Source organism: Puma concolor, chromosome B2, assembly GCF_028749965.1.
Source record: "Puma concolor isolate L17-30 chromosome B2, mPumCon1.1.hap2, whole genome shotgun sequence".
In the NCBI taxonomy this organism is placed as follows: domain Eukaryota; kingdom Metazoa; phylum Chordata; class Mammalia; order Carnivora; family Felidae; genus Puma; species Puma concolor.
The window spans coordinates 134,783,844-134,804,391 of record NC_141671.1 but is presented as its reverse complement, the minus strand read 5'-3'; the positions used below and the strand labels follow the sequence as shown (position 1 = coordinate 134,804,391).

At 34.7% G+C, this 20,548-nt stretch overlaps 1 protein-coding gene across 4 annotated transcripts in view; it reads right to left on the bottom strand.

Annotated features, from left to right (window-relative positions):
* STXBP5 (syntaxin binding protein 5) overlaps positions 1 to 20,548 on the bottom strand; it is a 168,418-nt gene that overhangs the window by 118,554 nt on the left and 29,316 nt on the right. For all 4 annotated transcript variants that reach the window (XM_086708080.1, XM_086708081.1, XM_086708082.1 and 1 more), the window contains exon 4: positions 18,942 to 19,042. In XM_086708080.1, coding sequence (XP_086564206.1) covers positions 18,942 to 19,042 — 101 coding nt within the window. The remainder of the gene's footprint in view (positions 1 to 18,941; positions 19,043 to 20,548) is intronic.

Below are 20,548 nucleotides of genomic sequence, written 5' to 3'. Positions count from 1 at the left end.
CTCAGGTGTCCCTGTGATTAATATTCGACATACAAATTCAACTTATATGTCAAACAGAAGGCCTTATAGTAAATAGACATGATGGCTTGACAGAAAGAAGATGGGTTTTAAACTTACCATGTGTTTCAAATCTGGCCATGTCATCCACTGTGTTACTTTAGGCGCATCACATATTTAATCATTAAACCACAAACCATTAATACCCACATGACCCTAGGTATTATTACATTCCTCAGGAGTTATTAAACACACTCATCTATCTCAGTACCTGTGTTTACCATTCCTTCCAGGCAAAAGGCTCTTCCCGTTCATATTTTTCTTCTATTCAAGATTCAGTTCAAACACACCTTTATTCAAATTGATAGCCCAATAATTTTTATCTCTATCAGGCTTGCCTTGTTAAGACAGTTAAGGTCTACCTTCTTCAGTAACTTGTAAGCCTCAGGGAGTGCAGAGATCCTCTATACTCACACTTAGACAATGCTCTTCTCCTATGTCATAATGATATGACAGGACTTCATTAACAAATTATAATTTACATGCACGTATTAAGGTTTATTATCATTCCAGTAATTTCAAACACTTTCTATTCTTAGATCATTTGACTTCAAGATAAAGAATGGAAACTATCTTGTCCTTTTTGTAGCACTTATTTTTAGCCTCCAAAAATTAGTATGTTATGAAATCATATAATGCTCATTTTTTTAGACTACCTATTTATTGTGCCTCTCAAAATATATTCAAATTTTCAATAGAACAGCACTTCAAATAACATACAGTAATAATTAGTACTAGACCATCAATACTGGTACTGGGTTTTAAGCAAGATATAGCATACACAACATTGTTATTCCCATGAACACAATTTCATTACAGAAAATTTTCAAGATGAAAATACTTATCAAATAAATGTACATGCAACTCATGGCCTACCTCCTAGAGGGAATGTTCATTTAAATAATTATTTAAGGTTCATCATCTGTATTTCTTGTTGAGGGTTTTATATAATAACATGTCATATTTCTAAGGGATTTTCTATATTAAACAAAGCACAAAAATGTCTGTTGCATCAAAAAAACGTTTTATAGTCCCATATGACTTCACAAAATACTAAGCAGTCCACAGTACCTTTCTGAAAACTCCAGGGCCATATAGGTTTCAGAATTCTGAATTTTCTGGATTTCAAAAAAATATATAATGCAAATTTTGTAGATCACCTAAAATGGCAGTATCTCACAAACGCATTAAATATTTTTAAGGTATGATTTTTGGCAGTTTTTTTAACTGAGATATAATTCACATGTAATATTATATTAGTTTCAAATATATACAATGAGTCGATATGTGTGTATATTGCAAGATGATCACAGCAAGTCTAGCTGAAATATTCATCACCACACATATAGTTAGAAATATTTTTCTTAGTTTAGAACTTTTAAGATCTCCTACTCTCCAAGCAAGCTTCAAATATATAAAAAGTATTATTAACTATAGTCACTGGCAGTTTCTTAAAAAGTTAAACATATACCTACTGTATTTAGGTATTTACCCAAGAGAAAGGAAAACATAATCTATACAAAACGTGTACACATGTTACAAAACAGCTTTGTAACAGCCAAAAACTGGAAACAATCCAAACGTCCATCAACAGGTAAGTGGTATATATTCATAACAGAATACTATTCAGTAGTAAAAAGGAATAAACTACTCATACATGCAACAGCATTGATGAATATCAAAATCCTTATCATGAGGGAAAGAAACCAGATAAAAAGACATATTGTACGATTCCATTTATATACAACTTATATGCAATACGAAAGGCAAACTAAACTATTGTAATGGAAAGCAGATTAGTGGTTACCTGCAGATTGCAGGAGCGGAGGCTAGAAATAGAAGAGGGGAGGGATGAGGACAAGGAAATATTTTGGGGTGACGTGTATGTTTGTTATCTTGATTATGGTGACAGTTTCATCCGCATATGTATGTGTCAATTTATCAAACTGTACACTTTATGTGGAGCATATTATATGTTTATTATACCCTAAATAAAACGGTTTTAAAATTTTGTGTTTTCAGAGATTTATGGATTTAGCGATTATGCATATAGATTGTGATTCTGATAATACATAGGCACAAGCTCTGGAATTAGACTGCTTGTATTTAATTTCCAGCTCTGTTACTTATCAAGCATGAGACTTCTGGTAAACCACTTAATCTCTCAGAACCTCAGTTTCTAAGCAGTAAAGGACATCTACCGGACAGTGTTCCCCTGAGTCTCCAATAAGACAAAGCATGGTATATGCTTAAAATGGGGCCTGAAGCAGAGAAGTGTTCAATAAATGTTAGCTAATTATCACGTGATAGTCTACCAACTAGAAGTTATAGGCAAATTTTAACTACTTAAGCTACGTAAAAGTACCAACAGCAAGCCAAATATAAAATGAACGATGCAATAAACATCATAAAAACAACCACTTCATTTGAAATGTGTTATAAACTAAAACATGAATAGAGCTAAATGTTTTGAAAATTCAACAATTTCAAAATAACTAAGCCAAAATAATGATTGGCTCACAAAAAAAAAAATCAGAAATATCTAACTTCCTGTCTTTTCCACTATTATGCAATTCTCCTTTATTCTTCACTCTAGAAAAGCAGTAACTAATGACATTGCTAATACAATGACATGACCCATCTTTGATTTTAATACTAACAAAATTGTTTAAATAATATGCTTAAGAAATTTAAACTTATCTTAAGGCCAGAGATTTGTGATGTATTCATACAATATTTTCTGTTCCCAGTGCAACAGCATACTGTTTCTTAAGTATTTAAAGAAGTAAGTATAAATTTAAAGAATAAGAATAAATAATTAAGAGTAAATAAAAAAGAATAAATAAGCCACCTGGGTGGCTCAGTTGGTTAAGCATACGACTTCGGCTCAGATCATGATCTCACAGTTCATGGGTTCCAGCTCCACATTGGGCTCTGTGCTGACAGCTCAGAGCCTGGAGCCTGCTTTGGATTCGCTCTCTCGCGCTCTCTCTCTCTCTCTCTCTCTCTCTCTCTCTCTCTGCCCCTCCCCTGCTTATGCTCTGTCTCTCTCTCTCAAAAATAATTGTTAAAAAAATTTTTTAAAAAAGGAATAAATTCTTCAATGTTCAGCAAAAAATCTAGAACTTTTCCCTAGATTCACCTTTTCAGTATTAGCTACCATCATAAGTTTTTTCTCAATTATAAAACCAACTGACACTGCTGAAAAATTTTAAGCATCTTTGTTTTCAGAAGTGAAAACTACTACTTAACATTTTAAGAAGGGACTTAATTAAAATGTTCACTTAATGATCTGGCACCAAGGCTTTAATATGGTCCCTAGAATGAGTCTTATATAGAAATAATGGGAGTGTATTTGTACAATGTACCAAATTTAAAAATTACTCTGTACCATAACTACCCTCGTTATTTGACTCATTTGAGAAGGAAGAAAGTCAAGTCGTTTTTATCACAATTAAACTGACAGTTTCTTAATTAGCAAATTTTAACGGCTCTGAATATGTGGGAATAGGAACAGTGAGAAAACTAAAATTCCATGCAACCAAACAAAATACCATGCCACTGATTTAGGGAAAGGCCAACTGGAGCACTTAAAACTATATATACATATTATGTGTGTGTATATATGTACATGTGTGTATGTGTGTATATACATATAGAGAGAGAAGAGAAAGATTTGTTGTTAATCTTTCTAAGAAAGTGGTCCATGATAGAAATCTACTATTTTTCAGTAAAGTAGTCATGAAACAAATGGCACTGAATAGCTTTCAGACAAACAGATTTCAAATTTAAAGAGTCCAGATCAACAGACACAAAGAAACACTGAAAACAGGAAAGTTTCATCAATGAACTAAGTATCACTACATTACTATAGTAATGTCCCTCAAGAGATCTTCTCTCTCCCCCTGTATCCCGCCCTTTGTATGGTCTGTCCCAACACTGACTCTAGGATCTTGTGACTTCCATTGGCCACTGAGACACGGGCAGCTGTGCCACAAGCAGGAATTTGAAAAAGCACTTGCACATTCGGCCTTGACCTGTTTCTTGTGCTTTTAGAACCCAGGTGCCGTATGATGAAGCCCAGTGTAACCTGTTGGGAGAATCTGGCCCAGCCCACAGCCAGCACCAACCACCAGACATGTAAGGCAAGCTAGATCACCCAACCCAGTAGAGCAGCCAGATAACTGTGGTTGCATAAGTGACTACAGGGAAAGACTGCTTCTGCTAAGCTTGACCCAAGTGCTGACCCACAAAATTATGAGCAAACAAAATGGCTGTTATTTTAGCTTCTCAAGTTTTGCGATGTTTTGATATGCAGCAATAGATAAGTGACCTGTTATTTAGTACAATCCACTCAAATAAAATCTTTTTACTTGAAAAGCTATAAAAACATAGAGGAAAACAAATTCTATTTCTAGAATTAAATTAAAAAGACCCCAGGAAAATTTTAAGAATGCCAACAGTGCATTTATCATGAAGCTCAAACATTACCTTTGACTGAAATTAAATTCCTAACTATTGTTGTTCATACGCTTTTATTATAAAGATTTTTAAAAAATTTTTTTAAATGTTTAACTTTTATTCTGTTTTGAAAGACAGAGAGAGACAGAACGTGAACGGGGGAGGGGCAGACAGAAAGGGAGACACAGAATCTGAAGCAGGCTCCAGGCTCTGAGCTGTCAGCACAGAACCAGATGCGGGGCTCGAACCTACAAGATGTTGATTATGACCTGAGCCAAAGTTGGATGCTGAATCAACTGAGCCTTCCAGGAGCCCCAAGTGTTTATTTTACTTTTGAAAGAGAGAGAGGGAGAGTATGAGCAGGGGAAGGGCAGAGAGAGACTGGGAGACAGAGGATCTGAAGCAGGCTCTGTACTGACAGCAGAGAGCCCAATGCAGGCAGGACTTGAACTCACAAATGGTGAGATCATGACCTGAGCCGAAGTTGGACGCTTAACAGAATGAACCACCCAGGCGTCCCAAGATTTTTTTTCAATGTTCATTTCTTTATTTTGAAGGATGGAGAGAACATGCACATGAGCACATGGGGGACAGGCAAAGAGAGGGAGAGAGAGAATCCCAAGCGGTGTCTGTGCTGTTGGCACAGAGGCTGATGCAACACTCTACTTCACAAACCTATGATGAGATCGTGACCTGAGCTGAAATCAAGAGTTGGGCATTTAACTGATTGAGCCACCCAGGCGCCCCTTATTATAAAGATATTTATTTTAAGGTGATATAGATCATAATAGATGACAGTGACTTCAGTTTTTACTGATACCAGGAGAGCAAGTAAACTTTATGTGCTGACATATTAAAGCATAATGTTATAGTGAAGATAACTAAAATGACATAGTTGAGACTCATGTGAAAAACATTAAAACTCAGTAAACAGTAAGGTCAGATATTATGAAGAGTGGTATATTAAATTAAGCCTGAAAATGTACCTTAAAATAAATAATATGGAGCCAAAAAAAAAAAGCGTGACTGAAACAAATGTATTCGAGACATACCAATGTTCAAGTTGAACTCCCTCAGAACGTCACTAAGTAGAGTTGTATTCTAATTCCCTACACAGCACTTAAACACAGATACACTTATTCTATACAAAGTGTTACTAGGAACACAGTAATTTCTGTATATACTTAAGGGACTTAAACAACGTGTAACATATTAAGTGGCAGGAAGTAATACATACATCCTATTCACTATTTAGCTTTAGCAGCAGTCTGTCAAGTGTTATATAGTCAACAAGCACCAAATCTGGAAGATTTAACTATTACCAATCTTAACAGAAGAACACAGTCTAAGTAATGTTAAAATTAATCATCTATAAATAAGTGTATAAACACAAATTTGTATTTAAGCCATAAAGACATATGAACCAATAAGCTCATCTACATGCCTATATCACCATAAAATCAGCTCAACATGACAGGAAATACGTCATCACTTCTATATTCTCAGCAAATCTTTTACTAAATAAGTACTTAATTCATTAAATAAACAAATTAACTACATAAAATGTGAGAATTTATTACGTTAATAATCAAATATTCCTGAGTTGCTCCCTCTCTATCCTCATGACTTAGGCCTAATTTAAACCATTATTACTGACTGTCAAATCAATTTCTTTTTTTAAAAAAATTTTTTTTTTCAACGTTTATTTATTTTGGGGACAGAGAGAGACAGAGCATGAACGGGGGAGGGGCAGAGAGAGAGGGAGACACAGAATTGGAAACAGGCTCCAGGCTCTGAGCCATCAGCCCAGAGCCCGACGCGGGGCTCGAACTCACGGACCGCGAGATCGTGACCTGGCTGAAGTCGGACGCTTAACCGACTGCGCCACCCAGGCGCCCCATGTCGAATCAATTTCTAGCTGCCTCGAGAGTTACCTTTTCAAAGACAAGAGAAATCATATCATTATCTTACTTAGAAGACTGTAACAGCTTCCTATCTTCTACCATAATGCTTCCTAAACAATATTTAGTGACACTTGGTGGTACATGTATCTGGGAAAACGGTGTAGAGTTACAGTGGGGATTTGGTCAACTAGCACTCAGCAGCCTCTTCCACATTCTCCTATATGCCTTCCTGTACCACAGATGCTAGAAAGCTAAAATTTCTATTTCCCAGACTCTTCCATGGCTAGAGTTACAGATGAGACTAAGTTTCTACAAACTTGAGATTTGCAGGTAGAAGTGAGGCATAGACCATATTTCTGTTGCTGTTTCTGCTGACAAGGATATTCAAGGAAACCTGAATGGCAAGAGGTACTTATGGCAGCAGTGGGGACCAGCCACAGTATTGTCTGTGCTAAGAGGCAGGTGTAGGGCAGTTATTTTTTAACACAACAGTTCTAGAACCCTTCTCAAAGTTTTATAAACTGCTACATCCCTGAAATGAATCCCTTTATGCTTAATGCCTACAATGGTTTCTATTCCTCCACTGAACACTTATTCATTAACCAAGATATGTACCAATCTGCAATACCCACTTATAATGTATCTTGTTCATATGTTATTCATTTAATGATTTAAAGTTGAATAAAGATTGAGAATATAAATGTCTTATGTTTCCATAAAAGGACTTTCATGAATAGACCTTTTCTATTGTTCTAAAGTTAACCTCTCTGGACCACACACCTAGCCATGTTTAACAGATGCTGTGCCCTAACATGAAATTTCTTCATGACTGTGCATCTGAAATAATGGAAAGTCCCTTTGCCCTTTGTCAATGTAGGGAATTCCCACCAATCCTACCAATCTGTTCACATGGGCTCTTTGGTAATGCTTTACCTAAAATTCTCAAAACATGGTGATACACTGTTTTGCTGGTTAATCTTTAAAATTTCATAAGAAAATTTCACTACATATTATATCACATTTTCTATTACATTATGATTTGCCATTTCATCTCCCTTAGGCAGGTATAACTTCCATGTCTCTACAGAATTTATCACAGTATTTGCATGGACCAGAATCTCAATCAATGTTTATGAAATGAATTAATACACAAGAAAATAAAAAAGAACATATTTGATATTTTTCTTAAATTAACTGTACCGGTTAATAGAAGAAAACTTAAGTTTGCATTAATGGATACAGAAATGTATTAAAAATAACAGCAGGGTCAGCTGAAAGCAATTTATAAATCTGTTCAAAGGATTTCCTTTCTATTTGCAGTCTCTTATCTTTCTGGATAAACTGTCATGGCCACTTTAGAAAAATCATCATATCTATATCCCAGCAGTACAATGTAACAAATGTTTTTCAAAAAATAAGCTTCAGAGGTTTTTGAAGGTCATTTTATATTTGTATTGATTTACTGTTTTATTTCTTACATTTCAGTTTTTATAAAACTTTTGGAAAGATGTCCAAATAAATGATATTAACCTTTCCTGTAAAATGACACCTTAACATCATCAACGACTATGGAAAAAACTGAGTATCAACTGAATATCAGTAAGTAAAACAATGAACATCAAATAGGAAAACAGTATGTATCAACTACAGAACCAACAACAACATCTGAAAAAACTGTCCCTATTACATGGGTGATTGCTTAAAGTTCTGTTTTTAATGATCTTACCTTGAGGAATGAAAATGCCAGAGTGTTTTACATAACGAATGTTATAATAAACAAAAGCTGCTGATAGTCATCGGCAACTGTTAACTACACCTCTTTGACATTTTTATATTAGACTGTCCTTTGTTGTATGGATAGGTGTACTCTAAATATCTTCCAGTCTACGGCTATGTCTTTTTAATTATTAAAGAAGTTTCTCTCTCTCTCTCTATTGTATATAGGCAGAATAACACATATACACAAATATGACCTTATTTATACATTTATACAAACTTACTATCTCAAATAATTTTCTAAAGATTTTCTTGTTAAGTAATCTGTATACCCAACATGGGGCTTGAACCTACAACCCCGAGAACAAGAGTCACATACTCCACTCACTAATAAGTCAGACAGTTGGCCCTTCAAATGATTTTTTAATTAGTTTTATCATGATTGTGTGCCTCTCCTCCAAAATATACTCTCTATAAATCAAATTAATAGACTGGTCAACATATCCTTTCATATTTTTTTCTCAATGTTCATAAAATGCATAAGTCATGAGGAATTTGGGGAGGGGAGGGAGTTGCTATTTTTAAAAAGAATATTGTGCAAATTATTCTGATTTTTGTGTTCTTATCCAGCAGTACCTGGTAGATGGGGTTTGCCTTTTAACTTTATGGTAAATGTGTTATACAGAACATTTAATCCTTTCCAGTACACTTTGTGCTTTTCCATGTATGTTGTTTAAGCACAACCTGCCTGGATCTTACAGATCCTCCTCCCTGTTTTAAGTTTTCTGTGGTCATTTTACATTTAAGTCTTTAACTGGTTTGCAATTTATTTTGTTATGAAGCACTTTTCCCATTTAGATAAGAGTTCTCCCAGTATTTTTTATTTACTGCACCTTTTTTAATTTACTGCATCCTTTTTTATTTGCTGCATCATTTTTTTGTTTGCAAAGCCGCCTCTGTCATATATCAAAAGTGTGTGTGTGTGTGTGTGTGTGTGTGTGTGTGTGTGTGTGTGTCAGTTTGCTCACTGTTTTGATCCATTTGTCTTCCCTTTGTTTTTGTTTGTTTGTTTTTTGGGTTTCTTTTTGTTCTTTAACGTTTATTTATTTTTTAGAGAAAGAGAGAGACACACAGACACAGAGCACGAGCAGGGGAGTGGCAGAGAGAGAGGGAGACACAGAATCTGAAGTAGGTTCCAGGCTCCGAGCTGTCAGCTCAAAGCCCTATGCGGGGCTGGAACCAGGAACCATGACCTGAGCCGAAGTGGGACACTCAACCGACTGAGCCACCCAGGCGCCCTGGTCTTCCCTTTGTTATTACCAGACCATTTTAATTTCTACAGCTTTCCAATATTTTTTGATATCCAAAAAAATAAGACTCACCATCTTATATTTCTTTTTCAAACATGTCTCAGTTATTCTGCACCTTTTTTTTCCCATATAAATTTTAGGATCAGCTTATTAACTTATATGAACAACCCTGTTAATATTTTAATTAGAATAGCACTGAATTTATAAGGTTAATTTGGAAAGAAGTGACATTTTAAAACTTGAATATTCCTTTTTCTGAAGCTCTCCATTTGTCTAAGTCTTCTTTGATTCCTTCACTAGTTTTAATATTTTCCCCACATAGATCTTATACATTTTTGCTAGTGTTACTTCTAATAACACTGTAAATTTTGTCATAAGATGTGTGCTTTTTCCCCTTTTTCTTTCCACATACTTCCAAATTTTATGTAATTAAGCTTGAGGTATATCTTTTATAAAAAGTTTAGTAACTGCATTTTTTTAACTGAATCAAAAATTTCAAAATTTTAACAAGTGAATTTAGTATATTTACAATGATTTTGATTACTGATATAGCTGAACTATTTTTTCCATCTTTAGCCATATTTTTTCTATTATTTTCGCTTTTCCTGATCTCCATTTTCATTTCCTTTTTTCTTCCTCTAAAAGTTTAATAGTATGTATTTTGTATCCTTCTAGTAGTTATCCTTACACTAAGACACATTCAACATCGTTGCTTTCTAACAAGGTCTGAAAGAATGATTATTTGGGGAAGAGGAGGAATTTCAGATGATTACTGTATTTTTTGAGTTCTTTCACAGTTGACAATGTCAGAATATAATTTTTAAGGTATTTTTAATTCCAGTATGTCAGCAGTTTTTGGAGCATTCTTTGGCCCTAACAATCTAAAGATATTTTAGCTAGGGGCAGTAGCTGGGTGGCTCAGTCGTTTAAGCATCCAGCTTCGGTTCAGGTCATGATCTCACAGTTCGTGAGTTCAAGCCTCGTGTTGGGCTCTGCGCTGACAGCTTGGAGCCTGCTTGGGATTCTGTGTCCCTCTCTCTCTGCCCCTCCCTGGCTTGCTGTCTATCTCTCTCTCAAAATAAATAAAAATAAAAAATAAATCAAGATATTTTAGTTCCACCAAATTTCTTTATACCTTTGATCACTACTTTTCTCTCCATTGTTCTGCTTTCTCCTGTCTTCATCACCAAAATCCCTACAATTCTTAGGTTCAAATCTCCATCCTCTGACTTTATCTTATAACTGTCATGCCCTAAAGTGTTTTAATTTTTAAGCAAGTTAAAATAAATACGTTTTACTTTTAAGTCAAGAGATTAAAAACAAAATAGGAGAGAGAATAGAGATAAAAATAAGTTAGATATCAATAAAAGATAAAAATAAAACAAATCCACAAATGACTACATTTAAAAGACAATTAAATACAAAAGCCTCTGACAAATTATATTTAATACTTATATGATAAAATAGAGAAAGATGGTATGAAGAGTATAAAAATTAATATAAGCACACAATACAGTAAGATACAGCCTCTAATCTTAATGAAATTGATGATATTCTGAATCATAAAAAAATTTCAAGAAAAACAAAGGATCAGTAACCACAGATGAAATTGATGTATCTAAGAATTATATACAAAAAAAATCCAGTTCTAAAAAGTTTAAGTATACTCTGAAAACATTCTGCAAACATGTAATTCCTCTATTAATTTCTCTATCTGTTCTAGAACAGGAAGAAAGAAAGAAAGAAAGAAAGAAAGAAAGAAAGAAAGAAAGAAAGAAAGAAAGAAAGAAAGAGAAAGGAAGAAAGAAAGAAAGAAAGAAAGAAAGAAAGAAAGAGAGAGAGAGAGAGAGAAAGGAAGAAAGAAAGAAAGAAAGAAAGAAAGAAAGAAAGAAAGGGAGAGAAAGGAAGAAAGAAAAAGAAAGAAAGAAAAGGAGAAAGACACAAAAGTTACTCAATTCATTGTATGAAGGAAGTATCTGCCCTGATCCCAAAACTGACAGTTACAGAAAAAAAGTTATATTCTAATCTCACTTTTGAACAAAAGTTCTAAGAAAATATTAAGAACCATATTTAACAATATAATAAAAGAACTATCAGTACTATTCCAAAATTTTCACAAGCATACAAGAATGCTTAGTATTGGGAAATCTATTAATGCCATCCAGAAAAAAAGGTGAGAAATCACACAACAATCTAAAAAGGGGCTAAAAAGGCATCCAATTAAAATTTAATTTCCATTATTGACAGCCAACTCTTAAAGGAAAAAAAGGTTCAATCTTAAACCAACATCCTATGTTATGCTTAATAGTAAAGCCCTAAAGGCAGTATTATTAAAATTATCACCAAGAAAAATATACTTGCTATCAAAAATATCATTGAACACTGTTCTGAGAATTTGTGTTAATACAGTAAGGGAAAAAAAGAAAAATAAAACCTTCATCTTAAAAATCACTGTCAAACTATTCCAGATGGAAGTCTGCTATACCTCCCAGGCATGCTGGTTCAGTAAAAAGAAAGCTACTGCTCAAAGCTCTTTATTCTCCCAGCTCACTCTTTTTACCAAAAAAGAAAAAAATTTAAAAGCCTTGCTGTGGGCCAAGGACCAAATAGCACTCCAAAGATAATCAAACAACCTAACTAGTTTGGGATCTATTAGTGGAGGAATAAAGATTATACAGAAAGCAAATACTCTCATGTTTTTCTGTTTGAAGACTTTACTTCTTAAACCTATCTCCCAGGTAAGGAACACAGTCTGTGGAGCACCATGCCTTTTACAGAAGAAGAGATTCCCCTGTTTCTGCAAAGACAATGAGTTAACAACCAATCCCCAATTTTTTAAGCATTTACCAGATGTCAGGCATTACAATTCCAGATTACTGCTGGAAACAGAATAATAATTAAAAAAAACATATAGTTTACATTCTAATCTATAAGACAATCAAGGAACCAAGGCAATTACAGTAAGCACGGTATGTGCTATTTTAGGGAAAATGCATCATACTATGCCATAATACAAAACCGGCACAAAACCCACGCTAGAGAATTTACAGAAAAATCTGTAAAAGAAATGACAAAGACAAGTTAACCACGGAAAGAGAATCTTAAGTGTGTTCTAAGCAGGGAGATCAGCTCATACAAACAGGTAGGAGAGAGGATCATTCATTAAAAAAAATATTAAAAGTCATGAGGTGCATGCGTGGCTCAGCCAATTGAGTGTCTGACTTCGGCGCAGGTCAGGATTTCATGGTTCTTGAGTTCAAGCCCTGCATCAGGCTCACTGCTGTCGGTGCAGAGCCCACATTAGATCCTCTGTCCCCCTCTCTCTCTGCCCCTCGCCCTCTTACTCACGTGTGCGCTCTCTACCCCCCTCCCAAAAATAAATAGAACATTAAAAAGTTTTTTAAAAATGAGGTCAAGGAGACTATATTATAATGCATAATGAAAGGGAGAAGCATAGCAAAATGAATTATGGTAATAAGTAGAATCATAGACCTTATAATACCTTTTAGGGGATGCTAAGTATTTAAGTGTATCAACTTCATTTTGAAAGCAGTTAAATATAATGGATATTGGTTATTTATCTACCTAACATCCATTCCTCACTCCACTCCTTCCTAACATTATTCAGATATTCATTAGAGTACCCATGTCTTCCTCAAGATACCCATATACCTTTGGAGGCTGAGTTCCAGAGGTGAGCCAAACCAACCAGTGTAATTCCGCTCACTTGCTGCCATTTTAAGTCAGGTAATCCAAAGTTAAAACCAGTTAGATATACTCCATGTGTGACTGGTCAACTTCTTTAGGATCTCAATTACATTTGTAAAAATCCCTTCACAGCATCACTTTGATTAGCATTGGTTGAATAATTAGGAGAAGGTGTATGTATACCAGGGGACAACACCTTGGGGAACCATGTTAGAATCCTGGCTCTAAGTCTGCCCTTTAACCTCTGAAGATTCACATTCCTCCCAAATACAAAAAACATTCACTTGATCCCTACATCTCCAAAGTCTCAACCAATTACATTATCAAGTCCAAAATCCCCTTAAATTATCATCAGCTAAAAAATCCCAAATCTCATCATCTAAATTTGCTGCATATGAGAATCCCAACTGGAATCCATTAGATATAGCTCTTGGGCACAATTACAGTCCATCTGTGGACCTATGAAACTAAAGACACAAATTATCTGTCCCCAATACTCTCAGCATTCAATGGTGGGACAAGCATAGGATAACAGTTACAGAAATTCCGGTTCAAAATTGGGAAAAGAGGAAGTTAAAAAGGAGTCACTGGTCCTTAACAGTTTTGAAATCAAACGTTGGGATTTTCTTAATTAGGTTTCAAGGTCTGGGAATAATCCTCTGTAGCTCTCAGCTCCACCCTCTTAACCATCCTTCCTTTTTCATCCAATATAGCACTTGCCTGGAGTAGGTAGTTTTATCAGACTGCTTCTGGCTGGCAGCCTCCTTTCATTTTGTACTATCTCTTTCAGGCCAAGCTGGCAATATTCTGCTATACAATTTTCTCAAACTGTGCATCTTAAAGCATTCTAGAGGTTCTCTGGTTTTATTAAAAAGATTTGCAATCTCTTAAAAGAGCTCACTGTGTGACTAAATACTTGGACCTTTAGTCATTAGATTTTTAGTAAAATGTTGTTCAGCCACACCTGCATGTTTTTTCTCTATGCCATACTGAGAAATATTTTTTTTTACCAACTGGATCAGGGTAAGAATTTCCTAAATCATCAAATCCTGGTTCCTTTAATAATTCTTTTTTCAATTTATTTTTCTCCTCTTGCATTTTACTCTAAAGCAGCAAAAAAAAAAAAAAAAAAAAAATCAGGTGACACCGTCAACCCTTTCCTTGGAAATCTCATTAGGTAAATATCCAAGTTAATCACTTACACATTACCCAGGAGACACTTCTGTTAAGCTTCCCACCACCGCTAAATAACAAGAAACCACTTCATCCAGTTTCCAAAAAGATGTTCCTCTCTCCCTTCTATGTCCTCATTGGCATAGAACTTCTATCACATTTAGACTTTTAGATATCATTTAGATATCTAGATATCTAAATGTGATATCTATCACATTTAGACTTCTAGATATCATTTAGATATCTAGATATCTAAATGTGATATCTATCACATTTAGACTAGATATCATTTAGACTTCTATCACATTCCTCAATTTTTTTCAACCTCTATTCACTGCCCAGTTCCAAAGCAATTTACACATTTTTAGGTATGTGCTACAGCAGCACCTCACTTCTAGGTACCAAAATCTGTATGTTTTTTTTTTTTTTTTTATTGCTGTGTAACAAATTACCACAAAATTAATACCTAAGAAAACACTCATTTATTCTCTGTTTCTATAGGTCAGATGTCCAGGCACTGCATGACTCATAGCCTCTATTCAGACTCAGAAGGCTGAAATCCAAACATCAGCCAGGAGACATTCCTGTGTCCCCTTCTGGAGGTTCTGGGAAGAATCCGCTCTGAAGCTCTAACAGGTTGCTAGTAGAAATCAGTCTCATGTGGTTGTAGGACTCAATATCCCTTGCACTGAATCCCTGTCATGCCCTGAACCCTGTGCCAGGAAGAATCTAGTCCTTTTCAAAGGCTCAGTTAACTAAATCAGGTTTGCTGAGAATAACTGCCCTATCATAAGGTCAATTAATTGGGATCTCAATGACATCTACAAAAAAACCTTCACCTAGAGTTAAGTAGTGTTTGTATAAATAACTAGGAGTTGGTGTGTGGACATGAGGGAGCAGAAATCTTGGGACCCATTTTAAAATTCTGTCTACCCCACATATATGTTTAGGACAGGAACTGTTGGGTTATGGAATTTGTGAATACTGCAAAACATTTTTTTGAAGTGACTAAAACTTAACACTCCCAGCAGAATATGCAAAGTTCTGATAGTGTCTCATCCAAGCCAACGTTTTAGCCCTTCTGATGGATGTGTAGTGATAATCTGGTTGGTTTTAGTCTGCACTGTCCTGATGACTGACTTCTATCTTAAAAGAAGTCAGTATATCTTTAAGATGAAAGACTGAATTAGTTATTCTATCCTAGGTTTTTAACATAAACTTCTAAAATGACATTTATCCACATTATGTCATACTTATTATATGTCTGGGCTCTGATGTAAGCTATTCAAGCATTTTATTCATCTTTCTTATCCCAATACCTAGCACACAGAATGCACCCAATGTTTGCTGAACTGAACATCATTCACCTTCTAAAGTGTATTTTTTTTTCATTTCAAATTTAAAGCACTGTTCCCACTCTATATTCCTCCTAGGCCAATCAATAATGGCACAGGAGCCAACCCTTTTTAGCAGTCTAAGACATAATTTGTCTGAGCCAGTATTGCATGAATACAGTTAGAGGAATAATATATGCCCCGACTGTACCAATCATTAATCTACCTAGCTTTCTTGCCCTCAACATAAAAAGTAAACTGTTTTCATTCATTATTTTGTCTTTGTTATTTTTCACAAGCCTTAGGTCATTTTGCCCATTAAGAGAGAGAAATTATTCTTATATTCACCTTTGATTATGTGTCCCCCTCCTTCCATACAATCTTTTTATACCTGAATACATAAGGCCCTTATGTAACTAGACCAGTCTCTTTGGATGTCTCTCCGAACTTCCTTGTCAGAATTTCTTAGTTATGGATAATTTTCTTCTAGGAAGCTATCCAACACTTCCTGACCATCTTTCCTTTTACAGTCTCAAGGTCATCAAATCACAATCATCTTCCCTCTAAATAAACACTGACAGTTTCCTTTTTTCTTTTTAAATTTTGTCTCAGGACATGGTTCTCTAATAATCCCTGAGATGACTCATCACTTCCACAGAACTCCAAGCAATTCTCTTTCCTGGATTAGAATTAGGTCCAGAATAGCAGACCCTCTGTCAGGCTTCCTAACAGCCTGCATTCCATTCCATTACTGTGTTCTAGTCCTCAATTTCATCACACAAAATCACTCTTATTTCTAATGCTTGTACACTTTTCATTAAGCTACTTAAAAGAGAAATATTTTGCCAATATGACACAATTACTACAAAAACTATAATTCTAGATTTCTAATTTGTTGCAATATTATGATTATTTTTTTTTTTCTTATTCAGTATGTGCAGTGAATTAATTCAAAATCTTTGGAAGACCTGTACAGATATTTTAAGGGCTGGTAGCTAGCCAAATATTCTTTTACAGCTATGCCCTGTTCATGTTTATACTGAACAAATTATAAGCCTCATGAATATGCAAAGCACAAATTTAATATTTTAATTAAGAGTATAATGGGATAAATCAGTTTTTGTTTCTACAATAATTTATTTTTTGCTACTAAGAAAATCTAACGCTACAGCAGCAGTCACTTCCTGAAGTACCTTACAGGCATCAACTCCTCCACTGAGGTCCTAGTATCTGAATAAATTACTCCATCTCTGAAATATTTTCTTTTCTTAAGGACTTTGGACACTGATAGACCATTGATAATTGTTAGGACGAAATTTTTTATTACTAATGTATTCCATAGAATATTGCATTTTGCTAACCATTAGAATGCATGCATGCTTTTTTTAGTCTCTAAACCAGTACTTGTATCTAATAACAAATGAATAGATATAAATGTGTCAGAATAAAAGAAATATATCTTAAAAGAAATACATTAATTTCAGTATTAAAGACTCAGCTATTCAGGTGTCTAACATATTTATGGAGAAAAATTCTACTCTTTGAAATTTCACTTGGGGAAATTTTTCTTGACCCCAGAGACTAAATAACATTTATGTGAAAGTGTTTTATGAACAACACAGAATTATTAGAGATAATTATTAGAGATATAATAATTAGACAATAGAAGGTTTTAAAGAGGAAATCCCAGATCTATAATTTAGTCTTCAGTCTTAAAATGTTTCATATATTTTTAACTGCTCTAACATGGTTGAGAATACTGGTCACGTTCAAGGCGATAAAAAACTAGCAGAACAGATAGTTGTAGTTGCTTATAAATCCATGAACTCCTCCCAATTAAACTTCCTTAAAATAAATAAATAAACAAACAGAGAAGCTAAATGGAACATACTCTAATTAAAACAAAAAAACCTACCAGACAGAATTTTACTTGTCAAATTCTCATTTTCCACCAAAGCCAAAGAATCTCTCTGTTACATGTATAAAGCCATGTAGAGCCAATATGCAACTCCTGGGTGGCTCAGTCAGTTAAGCGTCCAACTCTTGATTTTGGCTCATGTCATGATCTCACAGTTCATGGAATTGAGCCCCAAGTTGGCTCTGCACTGACAGCATGGAGCCTGCTTGGGATTCTGTCTCTCCCTTTCCCCCACTCGCACGTGTTCTCTCTATTCCTCTCAAACTAAATAAATTTTACAAATTAAAAAAAAATAAAATATGGGAGAATGTTTAATCAAATTAGGGTGGAAAAGGTCTAATATACAGTAGAATATTACTGGGCCATAAAAAGGAACGAAATCTTGCCACTTGCAACGACATGGATGGATCTAGAAGGTATAATGCTAAGTGAAATAAGTCAGAGAAAGACAAATACCATATGATTTCACTTACATGTGAAATTTAAGAAACAAAACAAATGAACAAAAGACCAAAAAACCAGACTCTTAACTACAGAGAACTGATGGTTACCAGAGGGGAGGTGGGTGAGGGAATGGGTAAAGTAAGTGAAAGAGGATTAAGAGTACACTTATGATGAGTGCTGAATAATGTACGTAAGTGTTGAATCACCATATTGTACCCTGAAAACTAACATAACACTGTGTGTTCATTATACTGGAATTAAGAAAGTAAAAAACAAGGTCTTACTAATCATAGCACAAAGCTCACAAATCATATACGAGATTCCTGTGACCAAACTGTTATACTTCTACGAATTTACCTTACAGATAGACTTGAATAAATGGATGAAGACATATATGTAACATAACATCACAACACAGCAGAGGAAACGAACAGCAGACCGAAAAGGATATAAATGTCCATTGATGAAGACTAAATTAGGGTACTTCCATACAATGGAATATCATGCTGTTGTGAAAATAACAAAGGAAGGCTGGCCTGTGTCCAATAGTTAACAATCAGATATATTATTGAGTGAACACAAATTATAGAAGGAATATATGATGCCTTCCCTTTTATGCAAAAAAAAAAAAAAAAAAAAAAAGGAGCTATATACAGAGATTTTTGCCTACATGCACAGACTAAGTATTTCTAGAAGGACACAAAACAAATTTATGTGGTGTCTCTGGAGAGGGAAATGGGTCTGGAAAGGAAGGAACCTTGCTTTTTATTGTATATCCTTTGAAGTTTTTGAATTATTTTTTAGATTGTGCATAAAGTCTATCACAAAAAAATAAAATCAAAGAATAAAATTCAAAGAAAACATTTCAAAATAGAATAACAAATATCTTATATATAGGATAACAAAGAATTCTTACCTTTCTCTGCAAAATTTAAGTGAATGTAATATGGCAGGTCTCTTTTGACGTAAATTCCATAAATGTAAGGTGTCATCAGCCAAGGCACTCACGAGAGCTCCCTTAAAAATACAATGTAATACATTTTACACAGAATATATTTTGCAAACACTAAAGCTACTAAAGAGCTGCCAAAAAAATCTTCCCAGACTTCAAAACTTTCTGCCAATAGGTTTAGTTTAGAGAAATATTTGCCTCACCCAAATTCTAAACAGCAGGTGTAAAACGGTGTGTTACATGTGTATGTATGTGTAAGAAATGTTTTAACTTCAATAAAGTATAATTTAGTATCTTATACACTACAAGCATACTAGAATCTAGTTGGATATTAAGGTTGATAATTAGCTATATAAAATTAGAGGTCAGACTATTTGGGTGGCTTGACCACTACCGTACATCTTCCTTGGGTAAAAGAAAAATACAATATGAAGGAACCTTCGCATTTTATTTGGCTTAAGACAAATTCTTCTCAATGTACTATGCCTAGATCCTAATTCTACTACTAGAATGATACAGAAAATAAAGATAGCATTTAGCACGCTCTAACTTCAATATTTAAAGGGTTGAACAATCAACCAATTTAGAAAGTTAAAATATCTGATAGTATTAAATCCTGTTAAGCATGGAGAAGAAAATCTCTGGTCCTAGGTGAGAATCACACAGGAAGCTCAGTCTCACCTGTGACCTGACAAACCAGAATTTTCAGAGCAAGGACCTCTGTATATTTATAAAAATCTTCAGAGGTGATTCTGATGTGTGAACAGGATTAAGAATCTCTGGACTGAGGCTGATTTATTAAGACATGCGCATGTTTTCCTCAAAAGAGTCAGATACTTTTCATCTCTACTGACAGAATAAATTTTAAAAAATGTAATATGAAGAATTTATGTTAATTTCAAAAAGGATTTGCAGTTCTAATCATTTAGGTTATTATGAGAAATTTTAAAATCTCCTTTTTTAACCTAAGAGTTTCTCATTTATCAGAGAGGATTAAAATAGCTCTAAAGGCAAAATTTACATTAAATCATCTCTCCAAGGCCTTTCCCCTTTCGCAATTCTATGGAGGCTACTCTATTGTGTAATTCCTACTGCTACATGACTACCAGTAAGCAGAAATAAAGTCCACATACTCTCCCTTTCACTAGAAAGCATCGTCTTATCTAATATCACTTTGAAGCAGGGATGCCTAGTGGCTCAGCTGGGTGAGTACCCGACTCTTGATTTCAGCTCAGATTATGATCCCAGGGTAGTAGGATCAAGCCCTGTGTCAGATACCACACTGGGCACGGAACTGCTCAGGATTCTCTCTCTCTTTCCCTCTGTTCCTCTCTCCCACTCACGCTTTCTCCCTCTCTCCCTAAAAAAAAAAAAAAAAAAAAGATAAACAAAAATATATAAAAAATACATCATTTTGAAGCAGTGAAACTCAAAGGTTCAGAGTATCAAAGATCTGTACTCTTCATTCTTATTTCCACCATAGTTTCACAGCATGTCAACTTCTCTCTCATGATGTACACACCGTTTTGAAATCTCAAGAAGAGATGTAGAGCCAAAATGGCAATAACAGC